Source organism: Ictidomys tridecemlineatus, chromosome 7, assembly GCF_052094955.1.
Source record: "Ictidomys tridecemlineatus isolate mIctTri1 chromosome 7, mIctTri1.hap1, whole genome shotgun sequence".
Classification (NCBI taxonomy): domain Eukaryota; kingdom Metazoa; phylum Chordata; class Mammalia; order Rodentia; family Sciuridae; genus Ictidomys; species Ictidomys tridecemlineatus.
The window spans coordinates 111,216,231-111,241,997 of NC_135483.1; the positions used below are offsets into that span (position 1 = coordinate 111,216,231).

Consider the following 25,767-nt stretch of genomic DNA (forward strand, 5'->3'; position numbering starts at 1 on the left):
TGTGCTGGATATTCTAGGTCTTTGCCCTTCAGTGTAAACTTTGGAACTAATTTCTGAATATCTACAAAATAGCTTTCAATGAATATTGCATTGAATAGGTAGATCTAGGTAAGAAGAAATGACATCACAACAATATTAAATCTTTCAATCCATGTACACACACCACTTTCCACTTATTTAGATCTTACTTGTTTTCTTTCATGGTTCTGTGGGTTTTCATATAGATCCTGTCATATTTTATTAGCATCATACTTAAGTACTTCATTATTTTTGTTGCTATTGTAAATCATGTTTTTTACATTTCAAATTCCAATGGATCTTTTCTTTTTTCTAAGTTTTTTGTTTTTTTAGTTGTAGATGGACACAATATCTCTATTTTATTTATTTATTTTTATGTGGTGCTGAGGATTGAACCCAGTGCCTCATATATGCTAGGCAAGTACTCTATCACTGAGCCACAAACCCATATATTATATGTGGTATATTAGCTTCATATTCTGAGACCTTTCAATAATCACTTATTTAATTTAAACTAATAAATCATTTATTAGTTTTTGTAGTTCTTGTTGATTCAGGGAGGATTTTCTAGTTATATGATTGTAAAATCCATGACTCAAGATAGTTTTATTGTTTCATTTCTAATGTGAACATCATTCCCTTTTCTTTTTCTTTTTTTAAGCAGTAGACAGAATTTCTAATACAAATGGTTTTTGTTTTGATCAAAATATATAAACATGCCAGTCTACCATTATCAGGACAAGACCTTTTTCTCTGAGAATGGGCCCATTGATGGCAATTATGTGTAATTTTTCTTGCAAAAAACTCATACTTTCTTTCAGATTTTTCAGCGCCAGTTCCTTTAATAGCCCCCAAATGAACATATTTGCAAAGCAGTCTGGAGGCAGAATTTGTCTAGAATTTTTGGAAATCTTTTAGCCTTTTTTTCCAGTTGCTCTGCCCATCCTTAATTTTTCAGCTGCTAGCTAGGCTGGCAAACAAGTCAAGTGGATTAAGAGGTAATTGATTTCATTAAGTTGTAGACTTAAATTTTGGCCCAATAAACAAATGAAGCAACACTCAGCAGTTAGGGGACCCACTCATTTTAATAACTGGACTCTCACACTAAACAAAGTGATGTACAATATAGTATGCTTTATTTTGTAGAAGTGTGACTGTCTACAATCTGAAGCAGTATGACTTAAATAGAAAAGACTAAGTGAGGGTTTAAGTCTACCACAATACAAAGCTACCTGGAAAGGGCAACTAGCAGTTTATAAGAATGATGCTGAGCACTTTACGGAGATTCCCTTAACTTAAGAAAAGCCATAAAGTTCTATGGGGCAAGAAATATGCTTTATATTTCCTCATATTCCCCACTGTGATGGCTTTGTAATGAGTCAATTTGGCTAGGCCGAACTACATTTCTCGGAATTTTCTTGCTTACATGTTAGGATAAGAGGGCCAAGAGAGCAATTTTTTTGTGAGCTTTGGAAGGCAGAAGGAAGGAAAGCGCTGTTTTGAGGCTCACACATGTTGCTGAACTGCTGTGCCGACACGAAGCAGCAGCCGAGTCTGTACTCATTCCACCTTCTCTTGGGTCTTCCTCCAGGTTCTCTGACTCCTGGCCAGGTGTCAGCGTTTAACTCTTGGGCAAAAGGTCTTAGTTGATTTATTCAGAAGGTTATCCTTGTAACCAAGCTCAGAGTTAACAAAAACTGGCATGGATTTCAGTCCGTCTGCATGGGGTTCCACCTCATTTTTGTCAGTTCTGGCCTGCTAGTGGTCTCCCCTTCCTGGCTGCCTGCCCTGGACCTCAAACTCCAGCATCAGACACAGAGGAAACAGCCTTACAGAGTAATTAATCAGCACTCAAACAGCATAAGACCAAATGCCTATCACAAATCCAATGATGTAAACACAAGTACCAACAAATCATTCTCTCATATAAATAATTGTATATGTGTATATGTATGTAGCATCTTTCCTCAGCATCCATGGGGGATTGGTTTCTGGACTACCCCCTCCAAAGACACCAAAGTCTAGGGATGCTCATGTCCCTTACAAAAAATGACAGGATTTGCATATTACCTTTGTACCTCCTCATATATACTTTAAATCATCTCTAGGTTTCTTATAATACATAATACAATGTAAAGCCTTATAAATAGTTGTTACACTATATAATGACAGGAAAGTCTGCCCATGTTCACTAAGATGCAACCATCATAGGCCTAATTACAAGTACATGAATGAATTGCAGGTGAACAATGTTCACACAAGTGCTAGAAAGAGACTTAGGATCCATGAAATAGTAGAAGGCTACAGCAGGGCAAGGGCACCGCCATACATCACCTCATTCATGTGATTTAGCATAGTGCTCAATGCATGGCAAGTTTTGCTCTTGGGAACTTTTTGGAATTTTAAAATATTTCCCATCTGTGGTTGGTTATATGGATGCATAACTTGCAGATATATAGAACCAAATGTATATACGCATATGTGTATGTGTATCTATATCTAAATATCTATCTATTGATCATCTCCCACTGATTTTGCCTGTCTGGTTGAAACCAGACAAATACACACACCAATGAACTTTCTCTGAGAGTCATGGGAGTGTCAGGAATGAACAACACTACAGTTAAGATGTGATTCTCAGAAGCTGTGTGAATGACAGAGAGGCACAAAGATGAATCAGGGACAGACTCAAGTTTTTAGAAAAATTTCTATCATCTCCTAAATCCATAAACCAAATCTCATAAAAGAGGTCAAAGTCCTTCTACAACAAAGAAATCCAGAAAAATATAAAACCATCACTGAGTATGACTGTACCACTTTTGTAAAATCTCATCACTCTTTTCAATATTATTACCTGAGCTCTATCTATGATTATACTAAACAGTATTACCAAGGAACTATCTGGGGGTCCTAGGCCTCTGCTTGAATTTTGCTCTAGCCTCAATAATCATATCCCCTTACCCTTGTGAAATTAACACTGAATCATAGATATTGGGATCTGAGTGTAATTTTAAAGTTCATATATTTCCTCATTTGTAGGGAAGAAAAGTGAAGTTTAGCAATATTGTGACTTGCTCACGGTCACTGAGATAATCAAAAGGAAGAGCCAGGACTGAAGTTCAACTGTCTGCCACCCACCAAGGCTTCTCTGTACAATACTCTTTCTGTACCTGACTCATATCTCCCCATGACTAAACTCCTGAGATAAGCCTTTTGGTTGAAACAAGTCCCACCTACAACATATCCTAAGTTTATCAAGTCACATGCTTACAGATGCAAATTTCCAGCTCTGAAGAGGTAAAGACTCTTGATCAGAGAGCACAGCATTGCAGACCTATTCCCCTGACTGGTTTCCACATCTAGAGAACCCTAAGGTGAACAGACTGTGCTCATACCAATCGTACCACACCAAGAACATTATCACAAAGTTCACTTGGTGACTCCAAGCATGCCATTCCCTCTCCCCCATTCCGAGGAAAAGAGAGCTGGTACGATTTCTGTATCACAGTATGCTTATGTCATCAAAGTGTTTTCTTGCTCTAGCTTCAGAGATAGCTGAATTCACAAACAGCCGTCTCTGGTTCTAAAACATTTTGCAACTACCCACTTCACGTGATAAAACAAGTTGGGGCCATGCTTGCTGGGATGGAGGGATAGACAGGTGTCTGAAGACTCTTTGCAACACCTTTTGAACCCCATAAGACTACTGCATGCTCTTTTATTTCTATTTATGTATTTATTTTTGTGGTACTGGGATTGAACCCAGGGGAACTCTACCACTGAGTTATATCTACAGCCCTTTATAAATTTTATTGTTTTATTATGAAGTGGGATCTTGCTAAGTTACCAAGGCTGGCCTCCAACCTGTGATCCTGATGCCTTGGTCTCCTGAGTATCTGGGGTTACAGGTGTGTACCAATGTGCCCTGGTGGTACACGGTTTTTAAGAACATTTTTTCTTTACTTTTCCTTTCTTCCTCTTTTTTTTTTAAACCAATAAGTACCTTTCATAATGATTATAACCATCATTGATTATGGCTGTTTTTATTAAGGTGGCGCACTTCATAAAATACTTAGTATTTCACCTGCATCAGGACAGTGAGTGATTTCTAATAATAAAACCTTACCAAAGAGACTTAAATAGGCATGGATTCAAGAAATAAGAAGACAAGCAGACTAGGGATGGTACAGAGGCTTGGAAAGACCATCAGAGACATAGCTTTTGCCCCTTGTTTCTTTTGGCCATTCTTAAGCTGCCACTCTCTCCATGCTTGCTGCCTCAGGTTCACAGTGTGGCTGCTGCATCTCCTAGCCTCAAGTCTAGATTACAGGTGGGAAGGTAAAAAAGGGACAAAATGCCAAAGGATAAAAGACATACCATCCCAATTTATTCTTATTTTAAAGAAAATGGTAGAGGCTTCCTGAAAGTAGCACTTACTAAATTTGTTTCTTGTGTGCCATTGGCCATGCCTGTGTCTTAGAAGCCACCTGAACTGGAATTTTATAAAGAACAAAGAAATTATAAATGGAGATTGTGACACTTAGCCAGGGATGTCTGCCATACACTTTGTCAATATTCTCCTATAAAGTGTTTAAATGAACAATCATTCTAAATAAGTGTTCAAATTAAAGTCAACTTCGAGAACTTTTTTTTTCCAAATAAAATATTTAAACTCATTGAATGGGTTCAGTTCCCCCAAGACTAGGAAAATTATCAGTATATATTTGTGGTGACCCACCAATAAGACAAATAGGTTCCCAAACTACTAGTGAGCAACAATAAACTCATTTGTAAATCATTCTTCTTTGTTCCCTGCTGCATATTACATCTGAGTCTGTCCCATTCTCAATGTCTGCTCAAATGTTAAGATCACTCACCCTGACCTTTTAAAAAGAAATGTGTGTTAGAAATGTGCTCACCAGGAGTGAAATCCTGAGAAGTTACGCTTGGAGTCCAGGGAACCACTCCTTATCGACTGCACAAAGGTCTCTGCTCTGGAGGGTGAATGTTGTCAGGATCCATAGATAAAAACCATAATGCATCTAGAAGAATATTTTTTAATGCTAAGAAGATTCCTTTAGGGAGGTGTTTCTCCAAGTGTCATCTCTAGCTGTGCAGGGTAGCACAAGCCTGTAATCTCAGCAACTCAGGAAGCTGAGGCAGGAGGATCACCAGTTAGAAGCCAGCCTGGGCAATTTAATGAAACCCTCAGCTAGTTAGCAAGACCATGTCTCAAAATAAAAATAAAAAGGACTGAGGAAGTAGCTCAGTGGTAAAACACCCCTGAGTTCAATACTCATAGCCTCCTCAAAAAAAAAAAAAAAAAAAAAGACATCCCTTAAATGTGCAATAGAATCACTTGATGTGCTGCTTCAGATTCCTGGTCCCTACTAAAACTAGTGGCAATAGCCAAATAACCTATTTTTTATTTTAGCAATTTTTCCAGGCCACCGCATACTAAAATTTGATAATTATTCTCTTAGATTCACATACAGATTTATGAACTAGGTGAAGAGCCTCGTAAAGTTTCCAGACAGGCAGATAGGCACCTTCTTTCTGAAGCCGAAAGCTAGTGGGAGAACAATTATTTCAACTCAGGAATGGAACTCAGGACAAAGTCTTGAGCGTCTTTAGCTAAGCAAGAATCCAGGACAAGAGCAGCTGCTTACCAGGCTCTACATGTACAGGTTTTGCACATGCACTCCTCCACCTGATGAGTAACCTTGCCAGGTACCTGTTCTTTCTACCTGTATGTTCACAGTGAAGGAGACAGCTCTGCCTGAAGCTCGGGATCCTGGAAGATCCAAAACTTATGCCCAAAGCTACTCCCTTCATCTGGCCCAAACTTCATCACCATCTGAGCACAACTACCCTCCCTCAGTCTTCCCTACCTGGGCTCTGCCTGTCCTCAACTAATTCTTTCAACTCTGCCTTCTCTAAAATGTTTTCTGGCTGCCATACCTACCTCCTATTCCAAACAATTTTTTTTTCTGATCTATGTTACCTGATTTCACCAATCACCAATGGCTGTCAATTGCTCTTGTGATGGGGTGGATTTGACACCCAGTTCCCTGTCCAGGTCCCCGTGTGTCAGAGGCCAGAGTATCCTTCCAGTCACACTTATGCATCAGAGCTTTTCAATGTTATTTGGCTGCATTCCTTCATGGTTTTGAGATCTCTTTGATTTACTAATGCATCTGCTGTGCCTCCTGTTGGTTTTAAGCAAGAAGCTGAAGCATGTTCTGCAGCACAGAAATGAGTGCTATTCTGAGAGAGCATGTTGGGAATCTGAAAGGGGTTTCCTGTGCCATTTGAAGCTGAGAAAGGAGGATCCTGTCTTGGGCTTTAGTACCAAAGTATATCTTCTTCCACCCCCAAAGTTCACTAAAATAAAGTTGGGAAAGTGATTTTCCGGCCCCTTGCAGATACAAGAATATTTAACTTTCAAAGATTCTGATTGAAGTATATATTTAAAGCAAAACACCTTTCATCTTATCTTATGCATTTAAATATATGTATTCTCTGGAGATATAAAAGAAAGTTGGTAGATTCAGCTAAAGAGAAACCTAGAAGTTCTGAAATTTAGAAAATGAAAAGGCAGGGGTCAGAAGCTAACCATGTAAAGCACTGGTAGGGGTTCAGAGAGGATGTCAAGAGTAATGCTAAACACAGAAATGTCACATTTCAGAGAGCACAGGATTACAAAGACAGAAATCCTAGATTAGTCAGTTGGTTAAAATCCAGAGTAGCATAAGGGTCAGGCACAAGTGTGACTTGGAGAATTTCTTTTCCTGGATCAAAGAAAAGTAGATACAGAACTGAGAAGCAGCCAGGGCAACATGGGCCCTGAAGGAACAAACTTAGCAAGCATTTCTGTGGGAAATCATACTAAGCAGATTCAGAACTGAGCGTATGTGAGAAAAAGGAAGGAAAGAACAGATGTGAGGCCCAAGATACAGCTCTTGCTTCTTTTCTGATACACCTTCTAGCTTATCTCTGACATATCTGGAGACAAGAGCCTGGAAGTGCACTCCAGTGTATCACAACCAAGGGCCAATCTGAGGTCACAGGAAACCACAAGCTACTAAATTTGTCACATCACTAAAGGAACCAGATTATATGCCAATACTGGTATGCCCTACTGTGATTCACACGTTACCCAGAAGCCTCTAGCACCCCAAAATTCTTAATTAAAAAAATCCTCAAATCTCTCATTGATAACATTCAAAGATCCTAGCCTTTGCCCACTGTAAGCACCGATAAAATATTGCTGTTCCATGGCACACTGCAGGCATTCCATTGAATAACTTAGGTTCCTTAGATGTCACATCACCTCAGCATAAATCCAAAGACAGACAAATCCATACCAAATATTACGGAGGGAATTTGCTGATCAACTTGGTCTGTGCCTTCACCATTTCAATTGTGGCCCATTATGTAAATGTGATACAGTATAAAGGAAGGGTTTATTACACCCTAATAGGTTTCTTGTTTAGAATTCAGAAGAAAATTTGTTCATGCATAAAACAGTAAGTCCCTTCCTTAACAGCCTAGGGTAGGTGTCATGGAAAGATAATGTCTTCATGCAATAGAGCTGAGGACTGTGTCCTTCTTGAAGTGGGACAGTCCACAGATGATGCTCTCCAAATGAAGGAAGATCTGCTGCTGGAAACAGGCTTGTGCAGTTCCATGAGAAGACGCACCACTTCTCATAAAGCCTTTCTCAGCTTCTCAAGTCAGACCATGTTGATTTATACACAATATTATATTACATTGAATCTACTTCCATTTATAGCAGGAAAATTTGCGGATGTTCCACTGTCAAAAGAAAGTTAATAGTATTTGTAGTTAGGTAAAATGATGACTCTCAAAATCATTTGGTTTTTGAAAACTTTCACTGTCATCAATGAAATAATTGCCTTAATTAACAATAAACAAATATCTAATACATAGTGATTAGAATATGAAAAGATAATAAATTAAGCCATATTAAAAGTGTTCCTGCTACACAAATATCAGCAAATTAAACCCACTACCTCACCAAGAAACATGGATATAGAGAAGGACGTTTATGGAGACAAACACTACAATATCAGAATTGAATACCAGATCAGAGCTCTTGATTATAAATTTAAAACTATCGACTGCTTAAACTCTTATTGACATGGTATTTTTCTATCAAGCAATGGAATCTAAACTTCAGAAATAACATTTATTTCCCATATTAATTATATTTCTATATTCATGCAAGCATCAATATATTCAATGAGGCATATTGTAGAAGTAATGTGGGAGTCAATAATGAAGATGACTTTCTAAATTATAAAGTGGCTGTTGGTCAATGAACATCAAATTTTACTTTGTGTCTATTATATTTACTTTCAAAAGAGAATTAACTGGTTTTCTTTTTTTGTCCCAGTAGAAAACACAGTTAACCTTGAAAAAGACAGGATAGGAAAAAGTCTATTTTAATACAGCATTTTAACCTAGGCATAGTCATCTTATCCCAAAAAAGCCTAATAATCATATTGTTTAAAACAGAGGATTTTTTTTATATAAATTCAAAGCTCCAAAAGGAAAGGGTTTCAGGCACACTTTGAAGATCAGTGACATTGAGCTAAGGAGACTACAGGATTAGATTTAATAATACTGCCCAAACTCGTTCCCTATAATCTGTCACAGGTAGCTTTTCATTGGCTCCAAAGCACAGCCTGTCAGGGGAGCTGTTGCATTATTTCTTTCAATAGTTCATTCATTCATTCAAGTATTTATCTGATGCCTACTATGTGGGTAGTTTGGGATATTGCAGAGGTTGACAACCACATTCTCTATGCTGATAGGTTTCACTGGAGGATAATATACAAAGATGTGCACCCACTATTGCTATACTATGAGATAAATGCTGCAATGGAAGTATAAATAGGGTGTAGAGGAGACCAGAGAGAAGCACTTTACACTTCTTTGGGGGAGAGGTCTGCAATGCTGGAAACCCCGTTCATGTCCTGGGGTATTCCCCTTCCTGAGGCACTCACTGGCTGTGTACAGCTTTCCGTAGGGCTGGCTTATGTTCCACCTACAGGAGCCAGGGCCCCGAAAGCTCTATGAATTCATAAAGGCAAAGGACATCTATGAGACCATCTGGCCTAAAGGTTCTCAAAGCTGGCTGGGTCTCAGTATCACCTGGTGCCTTGGCTCCATCCCAGAGGCATTGATGCAACATGCCTGAAGGTTCAGAAAATGCTTCCTCACTGTTGCTGCTGTAGCTGGCCCATGGACCAGCATTTGGGAATCACTGAATCCAAACACCTGAATTTTCAGTAGGAAAAGCCTGGAGAAAATTCATACCACAGAATTAAAACAATTTCACCAAATTGGTGTTATAGACATATTGGAACAGCAATGGTGAAATATGAAATACCTGGCAAATGAATGTTTATCCCCAATACTTGTCAAAAATATTTAGAAGGCATATGACATAAGCCATATATAACAGGACCACATGTAAAGAATACAACGTCAAGAACTATTTAATGGGAAAGAAAACTAGGTTTACTAAAAATGCTTAGTGCGATTGAGCTATAAATTAACACCGTGTGTCTTAACAGGAAAATTTTAAAAAAGAAAAACCAACTCACAACTTTCAATATTTAAATTAGGATACTTGAATAACCAGGGAAAAATATTTGTCCTTAGGAATATATTCTAAAGAAAAGCTAATAATGCCATGCCTAGGGTAGATACTAAAACTACTGAATGAATGAATAAATGACATGTGTGTGTGTGTGTGTGTGTGTGTGTGTGTGTGTGTATCACCCAAAACTATTTTCCTACATAATTATTTGGATCTAAGGGTACATTAGTAAATATTGATTTGTTTAGGCATCTGCATGGGGAAGGCTAGTAGCACAATTTAGCTTTTTACTTCAAAGTAGAGATAAGACATCTTCCTGCTTATGAAAAGATACAGCCTTTTATGTGGTGGGAAATTCAGTAGGAGAGTGTTATCTGTATATACATATGTGTGTTGGATAAAGGCAGGGGCAGGAGTAAGCTGGTCTGTTCAGGAAGCTCCAACATACTCTAGGGCTACAGGAGCATAAGTGGAGGCTCATCTTACATATGTGTAAAGGGACTGAGCTGCAGTCCACAGCAGTTCTCAGACTTTACCCCAAAGAGTATGGTCATTACTTATGCATACCTATAATTTCATAAAAACACATTATATTTCAAATCTTAACACCAGTAATGATTCTGTTTACTTTTTAATTATAATATTCACCTCCAGGGAATAAGATGCAACAACTCTCATGCGACACCTTCATAGATGCATTTTCGTAAAAAAAATGAAAACTGCCTTAAAGGAAATAAAAATGAAAATACATTTCTATGTAGACCAAATTGATTCATACAATTTATAAAAATAAAATAACTTATACTTTACATTTCAGTAAAGTTGAAAATCCCAATTTTTCAATAAAAAGAAAGTGAGGGGCTGGGGTTATGGCTCAGTGGTAGAACACTTGCCTAGTAAGTATGAAGCACTGGGTTTAATCCTCAGCACCACATAAAAATAAATAAATAAATAAAGGTATTGTATCCATCTACAACTAAAAATATGTTGTTTTTTTTTAAAAAAGAAAGTAAAATTTAGCTCCTAAGAGGTACACTTAATTCTCAACTACACTGACTCAAATTTTACATTCAAAACTATTGCCTTCCAGTTTTGTTATCCAAAATACAATCTGATTTTGTGATAAACCCTTCGAAGAATATGATCCCACTACATTTTAATTATAACAAATATGCATTCCAAGTGATTTAGTTCACATTTTATTAACCAACTAATGTCGATGATTGCTATTTTCAGTTTTATTTGCTGTCTCCTACAAAGTTTTTTTCTCTCATTACTGCATTTCAAAATATGGAAATTAGAAGGCTTCACTAAAACTTTCTGAGCCAGCCCCCAACAACTGGTAAGATCTGCACCTGAGGCAAAATAAAATGTGTGACAATTTCTCGTGGGGAAGGAAAGCTTGTCCAGAGCGAGAAATATCAGGGGTTCATTCATCATCTATTTCCCTTAAAAAGGAAAATATGTCAAATAGAGATGTGTGCACTGGGCACAGAGCCTAACAGAGCTGGCACTCAAAAGTATTGGTTGAACTGAATTAATGGAAGGAAATTTACCTGAGTTGGAAAAACAAAAGTGTTGAAAACAAAAGGTTCTATGCCAAGTGAAGACTCCCTTCTCCAAAGAGGTCACTTGATCCAGCTTCTCACATAGGCATGAAGCATCTACACAAGAGATTCTCAACTGGGGCTCTCTGCTCCCTAGGGCACATGCAGCAATTTCTGGAGAGGTGTGGTTGCCACAGTGAAGTAGCTCTTGCTGGCGTCTATGGGTTAGTGACCAGGGATGCTGGTTACAAGGCACAGAATAGCCCTCCCCCACCCCACCCAAAGCCCCAAATGGCAGCAGCGCTGGGGCTTGATAAACCCTGCCTGCAGCATGACCACAGTGTCTGTCTTTCCCCTTGTGAAGAGCTCCTGACCTTATAAGAAATCTTCTCTGCTGGACAGCTCTCTCCCAGCTAAGATTTTGAAATTTTCATTTATAAGCATTTATCAAAAAGTATTACAGAAAGATAACTTTTTTGAGGTCTAAAATAAACTACAAAATTATAGTTTAGGATCAAGATTCCTTTTTCAGATCTTTAATTTTAATTATATTTTCTAAACTATTTAAACTATAAAAGAAACAAAAAGCACACAGAAAACAAATTCACACATTGAATTTTTTTTTTTTTTGGTTGTATTACTTCTGGCATTTGGTAACTTTTAAGACATTATGCCTATTCTTAATTCTATTAACATCTTACTATTTAAGATAAGGAACCTGGCATGCACACTTAAATTCACCTTTTACATTCCTTTTACCTCCATATTTTTACAGTTCATCAATATTTATTATATTACATTTAGGCTACATTTAAATAAATCAGACCTTTGTGTAAAACTCCAGTTTGAACACAGCAACTAACAATGACCTTTATGAACTTGAGAATTATTTCAATGGAATGCCCCCAGAGAGCCCCCACACCTGCATCACAGAAGGAAATGGGACCTCGCGCCTTCCAGAGTCAGAGGCTAACTGAGTCACATTAAGACTTGACTGCAACCGTGACTCACATCACCTCTTTGTTCCGTACTCCTCTCTTGCTTTGAAGCATTTCTTTGAAGACTCTTCTACGTGGAGAGCATAGTAGCTCCTCTGAGATCTTTGCAAGCCCCGAATGGTATTTTGCCTTCTCTGGTTTTCTCTCCTCTCCCCTGTTCCTTCATACTTCATTGATAATTTGGCTGTCAGTTCAATATCTCTTCACCCTTACAACTTTGATGGCATTATTCCACTGTTTCTAACATCCAGTGTGGTTAATGAGACGTGTTTGTTTTGTAACAGTAATCTATCTTGTTTCTGTGAAAGCACTTAGGATTTTCTATTTTATCATTTGAATGCAAAAATTTCCCAATTTTTTAAAGTCAGCCTATTCAATGCTTTTTCTTGTGACTACGTCCTTCCCCTCATTTCCTCTGTCATCTTTTTGTGGGCTCTTTGCTGGGCTTTCTGTACTTATCCTCTGTGTCTCATCTTTTCTCTCATATTTCCCATTTGGGTCTTTTGGCTCCATGTCATGGGGAATTTCCACCACTTTACAGTGCAGCAGCATGTTCTTTATTCCTATTCTTTCCAGTCTTTTATTGTAGACATTTACGTGTTTCATTTCTAAGAACTACTACTTGTTCCCCAGTTGACTTTCTTCATTGAAATCTGCTTTCGTTCAGGGCATAATACCTTCTTAACTCTCAGAGAAGACTGCTTGAGGATTTTTGAAGTTAAAATCTTTCTTGAGTTACTGGTTTCTTCCAGAATAAGTTGTATTTTGTTCTCCCTCTCTGGCTTTGCTTTGTTTGCTTCTTGTTTATTCTCCTTCTGAAGATTTCTTTTAAGTATCTGGTAATCTGGATTTTTATGTCCATTTATCAGTGGAAGACCGTATTTATTCTTCCGGAAAGTTGGAATGGGTCTTCTCTGTAGTTGTTTGTGTCTTTCTCTATTGGAGCTCCTTCTGCAGTGGGAGTAGGGATCACGAGTTCTCTAATGGGAGCACAGTGTTGATTCCTTAGGATGTGGAGCTGTTCATCAGATCAATACCCCCACCTTCTCAAATCAAAGCATATGACCCAGCCCAACCACACCCCCTCAACCAGGCCACGACCTCTTAAATAAAATGAAAGAAGACTGGAGGGGTAAAATGGTTAGCACTTGTTTGTCATCTTAGCTACTTGACAATCTCCTGATACCTAGGCCCTGGATTCTGTTCTAGACATGTATGGTTCTCCAACCTTTCCTGTGAGCTAGAAACTTATTCAATGAAATGCTTTCTGCTAACATTAGAGTCAGGTTTTATTGCTTGAACACAAAGAAGCTTAGCTGATACATGTGGAAAGGAAATTGGACACTTGGTCAGCTAATGCTATGACAATTATTTTACACTTTTGTATATAACCATCATTAACACTCTGAGACAGCTATAATTACAATTATTTTATGAGGAAAGAAACTGAGATTAGATTTATTAGTTTGACTAAGATGCCAGAGAAAGTGCCAAAATTCAAGTTAGTCTGACACCAAAACCTATGCCTTCCTCTCCATCCTGAAGTATTCATGGAGCATTAAGAATACAGGCTTAGCTACAGTTAAGAGTATGTGATGAATATTGGATGAGAGACTTAACGCTAAGAAAGCCAGGAAGAGGAATTTAGATTCAATGTGTTAAAAAGAGAGAATCACAATCTCATTCTTAATAGTGGAGTGGCATAGTAAATCAAAAGAGAATTTAAGGAAGATGATTCTGTGATATGTGCAATGAATTTAGAAGGCTCATGTTGGAATAAGGTAGACCAGCTTGGAGGTAGGGATGAAATGGCAGAGAATGGAGAGGAAGAGACAGTTTACAGAGGGATTCACAAAGAAGTTTTACGGGATTTTGTGACTGAATTGATATTACAGGGATGAGGAAAGATAAGCCAAAAATGCCTATAAGACTTCTAGTTGCAATGAGGGAAGCTGAATGAATGCCTTTACTTTTGTCTTCCTCTCCGAATTCCAAAGACGTGAACTTGGAATGTGAAAACAGGAATGAATGCATTGGGGTATTAAAAAGAGAAAAAAAAATGATGCAGAAAGAGTCCACAAAATTTGAGACTCTCTGGAAGACATAAAAAAGAGTGAATCAGAATTGTGGAAAAATCAAATGTGCTGAGCAGCCTGAAACCAAACATAGGCAAAGGCAAACAGCACCTGGTCAGGAAACTGAGGCTTATCCTCATGGCAACCCCTTCCCACCACCAGGTTTAATGCAGCAGGAAGGGGGAGAGAGGGAGGCACTAGGGCAAATACCAGGGGACCAAAACATCCTCCACTGAAAGAAAGCAGGTGGGTTCTGGACACTCACGCTTACCCTAGACTCAATCCAGCCTGGACCACTTAGTAACTTACCTGTTTTTTTTTTACCTGAATTTGCCACAGAAGCCTTCTATCTACATTGCCAGACCCAGAGACAGAATGAGGGCAGTCTCTTAGCTTTCATTGTTCAAAAATGATTAATACAAAATTGGGAGGAAATATAGTATACAAATTCACAATTATAGAGTACATTTTAAAAAATTTAAGTAATAGTACATATAATTTCATATTAAATAAATAAACTCTGTATAAATTTCTTTTAAAATTAATAAAAAGGAATCAATTAAGATTGAAGAAATTTATGGATATGTAGTGACAAAGAAAAGAAAAAGTTTTATAAAAAAAAATCTCCTCTGCCAAAGCAGAAAGGCTTAAAAGTGTTACAATTATTATCAACAAACTTCCAAAGAGAAACAATTTTAATTTTAATTTTTTCCAAAACTCAGTGGGAAAAAAATGGAAGTCTTTCTAATTATGATCCTAGCATAATCCTGATGCAAAAACCTGAAATGTTTCACATTTGCTGTATTTCACTTATAAATATATACTCTGCATTCCTAATGCAATACTAATGTACTAATGTAAAAACAGAAATATCATCAGTCTATTAAAATACAGAAAACAGATTAATATTGGGAAAATTGTTCATAAATAAAAAATAAACATTTAAGAATATATACATTTAAGAAGGATGCTAAAAAAGTTATCTGAAATCAACCTCTAGTCTTGATATAAATTCATTTTAATGTGGATATGAAAGGGTACTCTTAGCTTGATAGATTATCAGAAAATAAGAGCAACTTTCATATTTACTAACACCTTTCATTAAAGTTGGAAATAGGTAAAAAAAAAAAACCCACCCAATTTCAGTTTTATTGAAAATATTTTGAAGGTTCTATCCATTATACTAAGAAAATTTTAATATGAGATATAATGTTCCATAGGAAGAGCCAAACATTATTTGCAGATGATATGATTGTCTAGACAAAATCCAGGAGAATCAAATAAAAATTATTAGAACTAATAATCCAGTTCAGAAATAGAACAGTTATAAGCATAAATATACAAAAATAAAGAGTTTTCTTCCAGCAAAAGTCAATTTAAAATGTTGGCATAAAAAATATCCATAATATGGGCTGGGCTGTGGCTCAGAGGCAGAGCGCTTGCCTGGCATGCATGAGGCACTGGGTTCAATCCTCAGCACCATATAAAATAAAATAAAGTTATTGTGTCCACCTATAATTAAAAAATAAATATTTTTTAAAAATCCATAACAGTACCATAATGTATAAAACATCTAGGAAAAATAAAATAAGGCCAATTATGCAAAATATTAAAAAGAAACTATAAAAGTTAAAAGGCTCCGAACAAAAAGACAACTGAAAATGGTGAATTATTTAAAAAGAAAATTCATGAAATAAAAAATACAAATGGTTATTAAACATAAAAACACTTTACATTTCTAATGAATATTATATTAGAGACTTTTAAAACAATGAAGTGTTTTCCTGTAATAGACCAGCATGTTTAGAAAAACCACCAATATTCTGGAAGGGATATAGGAACATACATACCTTGTGAGTAGTATTGCTATAATTATTTAGGAAAAACATTATATCTACACAAATTCAAATTGTACATTCTCAACATCAAGCCAGCACCTTCAATTCTAGGAATTTATTGTATAGATATACTTACAAATGTATTATATAATTAAAAACAATCAAAATATTAATTAAGGACTGACTATATTATGGTGCATCCAGGCCAGGAAATACTATGAATTTGCTCTACATAGTATTAAAAAGGCCGAAACACATCATTGCATTAAAAAGTATGTTACAGAACACTATGTTGTACATGACATTATTATGACAAAAGCACACATATCTATAATATCTTGAAAAAAATTATACTAAGAATAGTGATTCTTCCTGAGTGTGAGCTGTGAAGTAGCAGAAAGCAGGTAGGGTGACTATGGTACTATAAACATGTCTGAATACTGCAAAAAATCTTAAACAGAAATCTTAGGTCAAGTTCCCCTGAAGTGTTCACTGATACAAATATTTCAGTGAAAGTGATTTATAACTGGAGTGCTTCCAGGAAAGCCTGAAAGGAAGCCGGGTGGAGGGTTGGGGGGGGGGGGGCAGGTGAAGGACCATGAGAAAGCCATGGAAGTGTGTTATCTGAGACAAAGTCCCGCAGAGGGTAGCTTCAGCCTGCTCCTGCAGGGACACCAGAGTATCCATTACACATCAGAGCTGGGCAAAGGAGCTGAGCTTCTCACAGTTCGGCACATTAAGTCATCAGTGAAGAGTTTTCCAGAAGAAGCAAACAGCATGTGTGGCTCTCACTGCATTTTGTCAAAGACCATCCCCAAATCTGGATGAAGACTAACAACCCCACTATAAATGTTACTTTTATAATAAAATACATATTTTCATAAAAAGTAATAAAGAGAGCAACAGTAGTATGCTACCGGCCAAACAAAATTCTATATAATGCCCTTGAATTCTTTATAAATGAGGACACTGACCAGTTCCCACCAGTTTTTTCTCATTTCCTCATGTTCCTTAGAAAACCAGGATTAAGCAGCCTTTGAACCTACATGTTCCCTGACTGCTTCTCATGTTTCCTATCTGGAGTGCTATAGAAGAAGTCTTGAGAACTTAAGGCAACTCTGAAATCCTCTGCTGATGCTATCTGGAGCCACATTTACTAGCTATCAATTTAACATGAAAGCTGGGTATAGGCTAACATATGGCAAGTATACTATGTGAGGTTAAATGCAAAATAGAATAAGCATCATCTTGCAAGAATCTGTATACATTCTGTTTAACTTATCTGACCAGTGGCAAGACTTGTTTAAAATATCCCTTATAGGAATGAGTTGAGATTTTCCACTTCAGTGCTGTTGCTGAGCAGAAAAGGGCATTTCAGAGAAATGCCCCTCAAGTCCATCATTCTGGGCATTCATGATGAATAACTAGAAAGACAGCACTCATCATGTATCCCACAGTCTGCTACAAATGGATGCTGCCATGAGCCAAGGGCTGGACGGGGCGGACAATTCAATCTACCATTCATGCAGCTATAGTCTGCCTCTGAAATCTGTGGTGCTTTTGTGTCTTCAGCTATAAAATGAATATAATTATTGCTCTACTTACCTTTCAGGGGGGATGTGAAGATGACAATGGAATCAAATACATGAAGGAATTTCATAAACTATATAGTGATTTACACCAAGTCACTTGTCGGTAGTACAAAGACCCAGATGTCAAAAACAGAGATGTGGTGACTTCAAGAATGGAATCCATGAATGTTGAAAGGCACTTGTTCAGAAAAGGAGTTTAGCTTTGGACATGTTGAGCATGAGCTGGTAGTACAATATCCAAGTCAAAATGAATAGTAAATTACAGAGATATGGTTTGGAACCTAACCAATGGAATAGAAACTCAAAGTCATCAATATAGGAGCAACATATAAACTCAAGACTATGGAAAACATGTCTTTGAAAACATCACCTTCCTTTCCATTTCTGTGGCCCTAGTCCTTAACCCACTCCTAGTCATCTCAAGTTTAGACTATCCAAATGCAAAACATTATTAATACATATTATTGCTATCATTCTACACAATGTGTAATGGTTCCTTTCAGTCTCTATTTACTTACTACATACATTAACAATTCAAAATATGCATCAACCACTTTCACCAGGTAAGTCTATACATAAAGATGAAGAACAGAATTCAGGAAGAGAAATCATAGGCATTATTAATAGCCATATAAAAGAATATGTAGGATCTTCTTCTTCATAAAATCTACATGATTTCTTATGTCACTGTTTTGAGCAGATAAAGATACACACTATGCAACTTAAAACAAATTGATTCTTACATAAAGAAACATATGCAAGTGTTTTTATGGCCTTTGAATCAATTTATCTGCTCCCAAAACAGCACCACCACAAAGTCAAGTTTCATTTTGAAAGACATTGTGCTGTTTACAGTTGGAATGAACCTCAGGACTAGGCTTTCTGTTTCACTTGGATTATCTCCAAAGTTTAGGAAAGTTTCTTCCTATTGACAGTTGTCACATTCTAGGGTTTTTTAATATTGTGGTTTTATTCGGCTAGCATATATGTACAATACCCTGGGTTTAATCCTCAGCATTTCAGAAAGTAAATAAATAAAATAAAATAAAACAAAATTTTATGAATTTTTCCTGAAACATTTGGCATTAAAGGGATTTCTGCTTTAAATAGGCTGTACTCTATATTGAGGCATACAAAAGCCACTTGTTAGTCTTCTGGTTAAAGAATCTGTAATGTTACCTAACTTAATAATTAGAATTTAACTGAGAGTCAATTTACTTTTTACTTAAATTCAAACAATGACTAGATGTTTGTGATTTACAATTTTAAATGCACTCTTTTAATTTAAAATTGTATTGATTTTGATTATATGATTTGAAAAAATGCTCATCGATTTCCTTTGCTTAAATTTTCCTAATCAATCTCAAAGTATTTTATATCTATTTCTAAGTATATATATCATTTATGATGTGATTAACAGCATAAAACCTATGTAAACTATATATTTTAATCAATTATACTTGTGTGTAAGAAATATTTTAAATTGTACAGTAACTAAAGATGTAACTCATAAAAAGAAAAATCCAGAATCACTATTATAATATATCTGTAAAAAGAGATAATAGAAATAATTTTTCATATACTTTATCAATACTAATCTCGTTTTTTGGGATCTGAGACTGGTAAGTGATCTCCCTGAACCACGCATACATGCCCACACATCTCACTCAAACACTTGGACTGGGTCTATTTTGTTTACTGTTGTGTCTTCACTGCTTGCTGTAGTCTCAGTGCAAAGTCTAGGTCAAAGCAGATAGTAATATTTGTTGAGTGTTCAATTTATTTAGAAATAGAACTCATATTTTTGATACTATAGTCATTGCTCTTTCCAAGAATGGAAACATTTAAGATACCTTCTATTTTCTAGTCTTATTGTGAGAAAAGAAGGTGATAACCTGTATAAAAGAAACTTAAAAGTGGGTAAGAATATGTAAAGCATTATTATTCTGGTGGTTTGAGTTTATAAAATGTCCCAATTCTCTTACCATAGATCTGTATGTCTAATAAAGGAAAGATTGACAAAAATGGCAATTTTAAAGATGACAATCTGAATTTCTTGAATGATGTGACAAGGAAAAAAATATTTCCTATAGCATTGGTTAAAATAATAAAACTCAGTTTTAATGGTAGTTCTATAAAGAAACAGAATTCCTTATTATACAAATTGTATAGCATATTGAACCAAACAGTTTTTTTTTGTGGGTCTACATTTAGAGTTTCACAAATTAAAGTAGCATAAAATAGACATTTTCAGTCAATTAAATCTTAGAATCTTTTCCATAATATAAAAATCTATACTGTAAATTACTTGAGATCACTTTTTTATTGAGCAGAACTTGCAAATAAAGAATAGAGTTGTCATCCACACCACTGGTCATATCACTAGTAATACAAATTTAAAAGATTGTTAGTAAATAAAGATTCATAAAAACACTGAATTGGGTACCTGAGTCTGACACCACAAAAAAGGCTTCTGATAAAACAGTGTTACAGTCACACAACGATACAATAAATAGGTTAATTGAAAAAAGATTACCTAAAATAATTTTATTACAACTTAGGTTATAATCATATGCAAGTCTTAACTATAGGATTCTGCCTGTTAGTTTAGTCATTAAGTCAATAATACAGAAATTAGTTTTCTAAATCACCATCCTGCACACTATAAGCATACCTAGAGAGCAACCTCTCATGGGTGAATGCTCAGAATCATTTGAGCCAATTTTTTAAAGCAGCTTTAAAATAATTGATTCCCAAATCAAGATATTAAATGCCAGCTTCTAACCAGCAATAATGCTTATGGCTAAGATAGAAATGAGATTCTTCACAGAAATGCTGACACAGCCTTAACTGTAGGCACTTCAGTATGTGGTTATAATTCTTTTTTTTCAAACCTTACCCAGCAAAGCTTCAGGTAAAGGAGTCTACAGAATATGTAAACAGTAGGAGACATCCTAGAGCTTTTATAAAATCACAACCCTGTGACACATTTATTCACCTTTGATTGCTACCACTAAATGAGTAAACCATTCAAGATGCATCGATTAACTCCTTAATAGATAAAAGATAGGTAATATATTATAAATGTATGCTTCAAAACATCATGTTGCACATGACAAATTAACATTTAATTCATTCACTTTGCAATAACTATGCATTTTAAACTGACAATGTAAACCTTGAAAGGTTTTTCAAAAAAGACTTCTACCTTATTTAGCATTCTGACCCTTAAACGGAAACAATAAAAAGAAAAGAAAATTCAGAAAAAAATAGAGAATGAAGATTTAAAAAAGCTTTTCTTTTTTAATTCGGAAATCTATCAAGCAATGTAAGTTCCCCAGAGGAGTCAGTTTCTGTCAAAGGCATTTAAACTGGACCAGGTACCATAATCTCAGAATAGGTTAAGAAAATTCAGGTTTTACTGAGAGATAGATGGCTGGAACCAAGGACTTAATTGTCCAATCTTAATTAATATATTTAAAAATTCTAAGACATTGATGCTCATATATTAATTTTAAAGCCCAGCTATCTCTCAGTCATAACCATGATATGGAAGTATTTTCTTTTTCTCCTCTGCATTGCCATCTAGCCAACAGATGACTATTGATCCTACCCTGGGAAATGCTGTTTTGATGTTTATAGATTAGTACTACATGAAGGAAATTGTGATTTTTGAATGAATGATGGTTATGGGTTATAACTTCTGCTAAATATAAAACAAGGAATAAATATGCATATCACACTAAACAAATATTAAAATCATTACTTTGTTAAAATAAATATAAATATCCTTTATATATCTATGTAAGACAAAAATACATAACAAGATGAACTTAAAATTATACTTTCTTACATCACAAGGGTTCTTATTTTATAGTATTCTAAAAATTTGCTTATTTACATCACTTTTAGCTTTTATTTATAAATTTGGCACTGTATCACAGAAAAGCTAGTTGAAATGTTCAACAAACCTGTTTTAAATCACTTCTACATTTTGTCTCAACATAGAGCAAATGTCATCATACTAGAGTATAATGTCATGAAACAACACTCATTTTTTAACAATATTAATTCCAAATAATTTTTCTTAATTGGGTGTCAGAAAAGATATAATGTACTACCAATATTCTTATAATGAATGTTACTGATATACAACCACAAGAAGGAGATCCTAATTAGAATAAGTTATATTCCATGTATGTATACTATGTGAAAATACACTCTACGGTAATGCCTATCTAAAAAGAGCAAATAAAAAAAGAGAATGCTACTGAATAAGAATATCAAAAAAAGAATGCATTCAATGTGGGTATCTAAATTTTGCAAGTGTCCAGTCATCTCATTTATTAGGTATAGCAACCTATCTGTTAAAAAGGCTGGACAGAGGCCAGCAAAATTGAGCAACGACAGGGAGCATACACCCATTCTTCATAGGCCACCCGCAATATTTATCAGTTCAGTTTATTATTTACTTAAAAGTTCTAAATATCAGAAAAATAAGTAAAAACATTCTAGTTGTTCTAACAGCATAATGTGGTTGAAGACTTATTTGGGGCCAACTCCCTGTTACTGCTTTCAGATGAAACAGGCAATTTTCATGTAAATAAATGTTGAATATGCCTAAATAAATCCAATACTTATTTAAAATATTTAGCATTTTTTTAAAAAAGTATATTTCTTCAGGCTGCCAATGAAGATGGAAGACTAAAACCCAATTTACAAAAGAATGTAAGTCCATCCCTCCCCCTCCAACAAGTTTTAAAATATCTATATAGCAGAGAGCAGGTCTTTTGAGTACTTATGTTTCCTAGAATACTAAAAAAGACTAGTTTTCAATTCTAAAAAAAAATATCCATTTGCTTTTAGGATTTAAAAAACAAGTTCAATATCATCTGGGAAAGATAGAACAAAACTATGACCATCCAAAGGAACAAATTATGATCTGTCTTTTTTGATATTTACTGGGGTGGGGGTATAGTAGAATTGGGCATTATTACAATTTAGATTTACCCTGCTCAGCCACTCTGTTTTTCTTTCACATCCTAACCCCCTTGTGTTATAAGGCTGGAAACAGCTCTAAGAATGTGGAGAATGTAAACAGCCTTTTATTGTCCAAGAGGATGGCAGTGTAAGGCTTGTGTGCTTATCACAGGGCTGCAGCTACCTACCTCACTTACCATGATAAAGTGCTCCAGGAAAAAAACATTACAACCGCAGCACAATCCAAAAATGGATTAAAATTTGACATAAGCTTCCTTAAAAAGTAATCAATCAATCTGTGCTGTAATATTAGAATCTAGCTCTTAAGGAGGGTATATAATCCCTTTAAGATGCATTTCCTAGTCCTTATTGAGTGTGTGTGTGTGTGTGTGTGGGGGGGAATCTAACATTTCCAAAATAGTAGCTGATAGGAGAACTTTTCCCCAACAAATGCCCAAATATATTTCATCATTTTTAAGAACCTAACACAGCAGTTATGGAGCAAAGACACAGTCTACAATCATTGAATGCAAAATTAATGAACTAAGGTTTCTGAAGGTATTCTATAACCCTACAATAATTACCTGATCCCCCCTCCCCAGGCTTTTTCTTACATGTTACAAATACTGCTTTGTTGGCTCACCTTTCATTGAAATTTAGATTAAATTTTTTTAAAGCAAGTAATACTAAAGATTAATGTGGTATATATTCTGGATGCATAGGGCTTTAGATGTAAAAATTATTTTAACATGCTGAATTGTAAATAACCAGTATGTGCGGGCTTATTCTAGGACATTCAGGAATATCACTGCATTTTCTCCTTGATGCCACTGAAGAATGTCTGAGTTAGCACTGTGCAGGTAAAGTTAATCTCTGTTGTGACAGAATGGTCCACAGACTGTTTGGTGTTGTCTCTCCTATTCCTTTTACAGACCCTTCCACCCTTGACACTTGGAAAGTGCCTCTGCCTGTACAATATTGTACATGTCACTGAGAAACTTTCATAAGTTATTTGATTTTCCCTCTAAAAGGCAAAGGAAAGAGAAGTGATTGTTTTTCTGTATGTTCTTGGGTCCTTTAATCTGGTTTTTAATAGCCAGAGTTAAGTGAGTAAAATTTAAGTATGAGGATCAAAGAAACCGTGGCTTTGGGAGAAGCTCTTTTAATAGTACCAGATCGAGCAAGACTGGTGCCAAGTGACCAGGAGAAATCCATCAAAGAGTCCGGCCAAGTCAAAGCAGTCTATTTCTACAATATTATTCAAAAGTTGCTTCCGAAGGTCTTACTTTGGGTCGATCTTAAATTAACTAGCAAAACATGTATATAATATAGGACCATATATCGGGAGGAGGAGAGCATGACGCGTATAAGAGAAATCCCAGAGAGTCCTAACAGGAATAGTCGCCCAGTGTCGCTAGTAAATCCGGAGCCACCTTTCAATACCCTTCCAATTCCTGGACATCCCCAGACCAGGTTAAAGAAGTCTCTGAGAAAAGACCATTTAAAGATTTCTTGCGTAGAGTTGGGCGCCAAATTTATATCTCGCGTTCCCAGCCGGCAGAAAACCCCATCCCAGTCCCCAGTGCCAGGCAGAAAATAAAGAGAAATTCAAGCTGCCCCCTAAAATCTGTCTTTTGCATAAGTTCCCCCCATCAAGGCGCCTCCACCTAGCCCTATGAAATAGGACACATGATGCTCTGTTTTGGAAGAAGTGTCTGAGGGCATTTGGGCCAAACACGTGAAAATAAAAACCGCCAAGTCTCTCAATCTCTGGGATGCAGGAAGGTCTTTCAACCCATCCTCATCATACCCATCGACTCCCACCCTCTTACAGACCTTATCCATAAACCGTTTTTCTTCTCCAGCACCTCCCTTCTGGCCACTTTCTGCCTACTTTATCTCAGCCCTCAAATCCTAACCTTTGCTAAGCCCCTCATTCGCGTTTAGGTCCCCTCTATTCGAGTCCCCATTTCTTCCCTCAAGCCCTAAAGCAATCCAAAACTTCTTTCATTCCAAGCTCCCCCAGCCCCATTTCTCAAGCAGCCCCTAGCTCCGCTTGCGAGTCGGTCACCAGCGTGATTTTCCCGCCGAAACGCATCCCCAGCGCATAGAGCGGAGCAGCAGGCTGGGCACTCACCAGCTGCAGCAAGCCCGGGACCACGACGAGGGGCAGCGGCCGCAGGCGCATGGTGCCGGCTAGCGCGGCGTCTCAGGAGCTGCGCGCCCTCGCCTGCCTCTCGCTCATCTCCACTTCTGGGGGCAGGACTGAGGACGCCAGGGACTGAGCGCCGCACTTCCCTCCTAGAATCCCAGCGCAGCGCTGAGCCGCGCAGCGCAGGCCGGGTGGGCGGGCGAGGAAAAAGGGGAGGGTAGGCAGGCGGGCGGGAGGTGCCTCTCCAGGCCCCCGCGCGCCCCTCCAAGGAGGGGGCCGGAAAGGAGCGTGTCGGGCCGCTGAGCTTCCGCAAGCTGTGCGGAGTTCCAGCCGCGCTCGGTACTCGAGCTTGGTTGGGGTCCGGGTGACCTCAGGGGGTGCCCAAGGGCTAGAGGCAGCGACTCCGGAGTCTTGGTCCCGGGTTCAAACGGAAAGCTATTCTCAGGATCCGGCCCTGCCAGGTGGCTGCCCAGCCAGGTGCACCCCGAGAGGTCGGGTGCCTCTTTGTGCCCCCGCCCAGAAGAGTGGCCAGTCCAGGTGCCTTGGCTGTACAAGGCACCCTGCTCACTGACTGGCTTTTGCTTTGGCTGGGAAATCTGAGGGGGTGGGGGGAAGGAATGGTTCTTCCTGGGTGGATGCTAGAAGTAGAGCTCCGGGAAAGCACCAAGGGAGTTCGTCCGAGAAAGCGACGGTAGGGTCCTGGGGCGGGGCGTGGAGCTCTGAGCAGAAAAGACTGGGGCGGGGAGGTGGGACTGGAGCTCCGGACGCCTGGAGAGTACCCTACTGTGCAGCAGCGCTTCGCTCGCAGAGCGGTGGGCAAGAGGTATAAGGTGTTGCTGGCACAGCTGGAAGGATTTCTGGGGTTGGCAAGTAATACGGACCTCGAGGGACCTGGAGGAGTGGTAGTGGCAGGGCAGTGAAAAACAGAGCTAGGTG

General features: G+C 37.4%; 1 protein-coding gene across 1 annotated transcript in view; it reads right to left on the minus strand.

The window, feature by feature from the left end:
* The window catches only part of Nxph2 (neurexophilin 2), a 107,328-nt gene extending 81,785 nt beyond the window's left edge, over positions 1-25,543 (minus strand). The window contains exon 1 of the mRNA XM_021720525.3: positions 24,817-25,543. Within this exon, the coding sequence (XP_021576200.1) occupies positions 24,817-24,867 (51 nt within the window). The 5' untranslated portion in view covers positions 24,868-25,543. The remainder of the gene's footprint in view (positions 1-24,816) is intronic.
* Positions 25,544-25,767: the final 224 nt, after the last annotated feature.